General features: G+C 43.1%; 1 protein-coding gene across 1 annotated transcript in view; it reads left to right on the forward strand.

Moving 5' to 3' along the window:
* Gyg2 (glycogenin 2) overlaps positions 1-5,764 on the forward strand; it is a gene marked incomplete at its 5' end in the record, with an annotated part of 37,036 nt that overhangs the window by 28,628 nt on the left and 2,644 nt on the right. Inside the window, 1 exon segment of the mRNA XM_005406519.2 lies at positions 216-320. Coding sequence (XP_005406576.2) covers positions 216-320 — 105 coding nt within the window.

A 5,764-nucleotide genomic window follows, 5' to 3' on the forward strand; every position in this document is an offset into this window, starting at 1 on the left:
TTTTGGTTTTTCTCCGGTACCGGGAACCGAACTCACGACCTTGCGCTTGCCAGGCAGGCGCTTTTGCCGCTGAGCTAAATCCCCAGCCCCACTTCGTTTGCATTGTGATGGCACAGGGAAAGTGCACCTGTTAGTACTTGGGGGTTCAATCGCATTTATTTGCCAAGAATGGGGGATTGCTTCTAACCTGCATTTGCTGTTTTTCTTTATGACAGATGGTAGCTTGTCCTGAAATTGAGGCTCCGGCTGGAACTCTGCATGGTCCACGGTCCCTGTCCTCTGCTGCATTTGCAGATTCTTCTGACGCCCAGAGCACCTTGGTACACCTTATTCACCCTGCCCGCACACGTCCGTCTCTCTGGTCCCGGGGCTTTCCCTGCGTAACTGCACTGGTTACACACCAAGCAGGGCGCCATAAGCTTTCTTAGAATGCTTAGGTTTCACCAGCTTGGAGTCACTTTCCTTGGGATGAGTCTCACTTCTGTTGTCCGTGAAGGTAGAATATCTAATCTCCCTTCAGAAGTCACTTTCCATCTCCCTTGTTGCATTTTCTGGTGGTATTAGCAAGAGTTAGAAAAGAAAAAGGCACGGCCCTCTCATTTGTTGCCTTAGAACTTTTGCTCGGAGGTACCCCGGCATCTGTACTGGTCCCATCCTTTATCCACAGCATTTTGTTCCATGGTTTTGGCTACCCGTGTTCAACTGAAGGCTGAAAATAGTATCTTCACTCTAAAAACAGAAAGAGCACCTGCTCCTTACTTTTACTGCAGAATACTGCCATAATTGTTTGACTTTTTTTTTTATTTGAAAGAGAATAATAATAAAAGAGCGATAGCAAAATACCAACAACGTAGACAAACACAAAACAAAGCAAAAACAATAAAAATGATACAGGGTTTCAGAACAAAATGATAGGAATTAACAGTGATTGTTACTATTTTTTTTTTGTCTTTTTGAGACAGGGTCTCACTATGCAGTTCAGGCTGGCCTGGAGCTCATTTTGTATCCCAGGCTGGTCTTGAACTTGCAGTGATCCTCCTGCTGTATTACATATCTTCAATGAAGTTGCTCAGTTTGGTTAGATTTTATTATTAGTCATTTTTTAATCACTTAACTTGGCTTAGCTTATCAGTTAAACTTTTTCACAGATGTGTATGTAGGGAAAATAATGTGGTAGATGTACTGTTTATTCCCATCCAAATTTCAGGCCTCCGTTGGGTGTTTCGCGTTCAATCTCCTGAACAGGAGAGGCTACACCGTGAATGCTATTTTAATTTTTTTTGTTTTTTTGTAAATTCATCCTTTTTGCCAGGAGTCCAATGACCACACATGACCAGAAGACCTAACTGCGCAGATGCATGTTGGGTATCTCAGTGAGAAACCAGCTTAGTGAAATGCGTCCAGAGACATTTGCTTTAAAGCACTTAAGTCCTCTTCCAAAAAAAAATTAGCTTTGATAATTGGAGAAGAAGTTTTACTGTGACATCTTGGCTGAGAATTGCGGGGTTGTTCAGGAACAGTAGGTCTGCCTGTGCTGCCTTCTCAGGGAGGGCTTTGATTTGATCTCATTTTCCCCAGGAAATAGCGCTCCTTGTCTGTAAGGTTTAACATGAGAGTTCCCTGGTGCTTATGGAAGACAGTTGTGTTTCTAGCAGCCATAGGCTGAGGTCAAAAGGGGCCCAGTTGGATTTCCTGGAACCACGCCATGACCCCTCACTAGGTCAGCGGAGATCCGGGTCCACAGGAAGCTTTAGAGGTGGCGTCCACACCCTGTGCTGTGTCCGGTGTTGCTGGTGGAGGCTCCTGGCCATCACTGGTGCATGTACTGGCCGTCGGTTCACTTTTCAGCCTCAGTAAACACAGATATCATCTGCCTTTCCTGGTAGCTTTGCTCTGTCCTTGCCTGGGATGGTTAATCCGCTCTTCCTGTGTTCAACTCCAGTCACGATGCCGATTCTTTCCTGAAACGCTGTCCTTAAACAGTTAATTTGAGGGAAGTTTGAGACGTGTAGAAATAAATTCGCTGTAAACTGTTTTGTGAAGTAAAGAGGACACCAAGCTGGAACAAGTAGGGGTCCGTGTGGGGAATGTGAACGGCGCATGCTGTGTTCTGTTTTTTTCTGTATCAGTGAAATGAAAGATGTTTTCTCCTGGTTGCTTCCTTTGTCAGTTGTTCTCATCTTAAACTTCATCTTCTCTGCCCACACGTTAAGGAAAGCAGGGCCCTTGCTTGCATTGTCTGAGCCTGACCCGGTTAGGCCGTTTGGTCTTCCCGAGGTGATCGTTAATACAGCTCCAGAACTGGGAATCGGAGATGAGGTGAAAGTAGTGAATATGGATTTGCAGTATCTGATCTGTCCTGGTTTAGTCAGCTCTCTGCTGCTATAATAAACACCTGCAGTAACCGACTCTAAAGAGTGAAAAGGTTTCTTGTGTCCATAGCTTTGGACGTTTCAGTTGGATTGGTTGGGCCCACTGCTTTGGGGCTTGTGACAAGGCAGAAGCATAGTGGCTGAGGGATACAGTGGTAGCAAGCTGTTTGACTCCTCTCAGCCAGGAAGTCAAAGAGAGAGAATTATCAGCTGGTATCCCACAATCCCCTGCAAGGCCCCGCCCCAGTGATGTCACTTCCTGCTAGGCTGGAAGTAGTGCTCAGCTAGTTTGGATAGGCAGGGTCCTGCTGTCAGCAGCTCGTGTGTTGAGGGCTTGGCCTGTGATGCAGCGGCATTCATAGCTGGGTCCTGTGGGAAGTGACTCGTTCATGAGGACTTTGGATTCATTAGTGGATTAATCAGTGGTTTGTCACTGTTTGCACAGTTGAGAGCTGATGGAAGCTTCAAGGGCCAAGGGAAGGAAGCGGGTCATCGGGGTCACGGCCTTGGGGATTGTATCTTGTTCCCAGTTCCTTCCACTGTCTTTCTCCCTCTGCTTCCCGGCTCCCATGATGTGAGCGTCTTTTCTCCCTGACACCCGTCCGCCATGATGCTCCTGCCTTGGAGCAGCCGACCATGGACTGCACCCTCTGTAACCATGAGCCAGATTCACCCATTCCCTGTTCTCAGGAATTTTCTCCTATTGACAGAAAACTGACCAATGCAAAAACCTATTTAGCACACAGTGTTTGAGATGGCATTCTAGCATATCACAAATACGTTCTGTTAAAGCAGTATTCCCACCACCCTTGGGAATAATGTGAATGTTGTTTTCACTGGCTGATCTAGTAAAGGCCAAGGGTTGTGTTGCTTCTGCAGCTGTCAGTGACAAGATTTCTCCTGGAAATCCACTTGTTATAATGTGTGGGTTTATCCTCTGGACAGGTTCAGCCCTGTAAGGATTGTGAGGCTCAGTGAATCATATCTGTGGTTGGTAATGGGTAATATGGCAAGCCTGTGTGATTGGGCACATGTATGAGGTGAGATTGAAGTGTATGATGAAAGTTTAAAGTTTTTAAAAAAAAATTGTCATAGTAAAAGACATTGGCGTGAATCCTCCTGAAAATCCACCCTTTCACTTCAAACACACTCATCCCGTCAATTCTCCTACTTTCTGCAGCAGCTCTGGAGTCCTCTTTCCTGAGGGTCTTTCCCAGGTGTGATCAAAAACCCTGCTGCCGCTAAGCACCATCCAGCGAAAAGGCAGCTCCTAAGCGCACGACGCTGTGTCCTTGTCCAGCTTAGTCACTGGATCTGTCATTGAGCAACTTCCGGCTCCTCCACAAGGTCAAAATGACCAGGAAAGGTCAACGTGTTGTGTCCATTCAGGACATCGAGGCAACCAGGACAGCGCAGCTAAAGACCCTCAAGGAACAAGGACTCCAGAGCTGTTGTGGAAAGTGGCCAGGATGGTGGGATGAGAGCTTTTTCAAGCAAGAAGGATTTTGAGATAGATTCTTGGCAATTCGTCTTTTACTCTAATCATTTTTTTTTTTTTTTTAAATCACGTAAACATTCACTGTACATTTCAGTCATATCGTATACATGTGCATCTTAACCCCTGGTGAGTTAGAAATGTTGGATGGGTTTGTCACTGTCTTTGGGTATCTCCAGGAGATGAAGAGATGAGTTTCCCATTCAGTGAACCAGGGAACAAAGGAAACGGCTCAGGAGGAACTTTTCTGCGTACGTGGTTCACTAATATATTATCAGGCTCTTGGTCATTCATGCGTTCCATCAGGGCAGGTAAATGAGAGCGCCATCCCTCCTGGTGCTGACCCTTCTTAGCATGTTGTATAAAACCCTTCCTTTTGAGATGGAACGGAGGTGTTGTTTTCGTGGACATCCATCTCCTCTTTTGATGGAATCGCTATACTTTCTTTTTTCTCCTGAGGACTAATACTAAGTGAGGTGCTCTGTGCTCCCATTATTTCTGCAAAGATGAAATTCTGTGGGGCTTAAGTAATCTAAATCTGAGGGCTCTTACGGGGGAGAAATGCTAAGTTACTCTGACACATATATTGTTTTTTACTCCTCCAGTTGTCTTGGGAATGAGGGTAGAATGCAGAACTTTTGATGGAAAACTCCTTTAAAAACGCTGTGGAAAATAACTAGAAGAGAAAGTGCAGTGTGCCCAGCACACAAAAATGGTTAAGTGTCGGAGGTATAACACCGACCCTACCACATCCAAGTCAGCATCTTAGAAATATCTGTTCTGTCTGTCTAGTCTATTTAGCTATATCTATCAATCTGTCTACCTATCTATCCATCCATCCATCCATCCTGTCTGTCTGTCTCTCTATTCATCTATCCATTCTATGTATGTATCTATTTATATATCTGTCTATCTCTATAATCTATCTAATCTGTCCATCCATTCAGCCTATCATCTGTCTAATCTATTTATCTATCATCTATCCATCCATTTATCCTATATCTATCTATCTATCTATCTATTCTCTATGTAGCCATCTATTTTTCTATCTCTATGTAATCTATCATCCATCTCTTGATTGAATTCTGGATTTTTCATCTGTCCATCCACCCATCTATCCATCTCTATAAATCAGTCTACCTACCTACCCATTCATCCATCTATTAATCCATCTGTGTATCTGTACATTCACTTCAACATCTATTATCAGTCTGCTTATGACTTCTGTGTATTTTATCTGTCCATCCACTTTTATCTATGTATCTATCCATTTATCCCTCTATCTTTCCGTCTTCTATGTATATATATAGATAGATAGATAAGATAGGCAACTTTGATAGACAGTAGATGATAGGCAATTCATGATACATAGATAATAATGGATAGATAGATGTGTATGGCAGATTGGTAGACAGATGATAGATAGATGATCGGTAGATAGATGGTAGATAGATAGAAAATAGAGAGATAGATAGATAGATAGATAGATAGATGATATGCATGCATGTTTCTCTTATTGTCCCCAAATACACATTTTTAAAAGTCTTGTGTCCTTGGTAATAGTAATAAGCATTTTGCTGATCTATCTGATGCCAGACCAAAACAAGGTGCATATAAACCCTTGTCCGTATTTTCTCATCTTCTCTCCTTCTTAAAACAGAGGCCCAGCCACGGTGAGAAGTACATTACTTGCATTATTCTTTTAACGTCCTTGACAGCTGCCCAGAATATTGTAGAGTTTATGTCACATGAGGTGAAATTTTTCTTCATTGTTTAAAATTTGTTTGATCATTTACTATGATAAATAACATTGAAGTTTTGGCAGGTTAAAATATTAAGTCAGTAATATGTGTATGTCTTTGTGTATGTAAATTGGTTTAGAAACAAATAGAAGCAT

The sequence above is a fragment of the Chinchilla lanigera genome, unplaced genomic scaffold (assembly GCF_000276665.1).
Source record: "Chinchilla lanigera isolate Chin_1 unplaced genomic scaffold, ChiLan1.0 scaffold00098, whole genome shotgun sequence".
In the NCBI taxonomy this organism is placed as follows: Eukaryota; Metazoa; Chordata; class Mammalia; order Rodentia; family Chinchillidae; genus Chinchilla; species Chinchilla lanigera.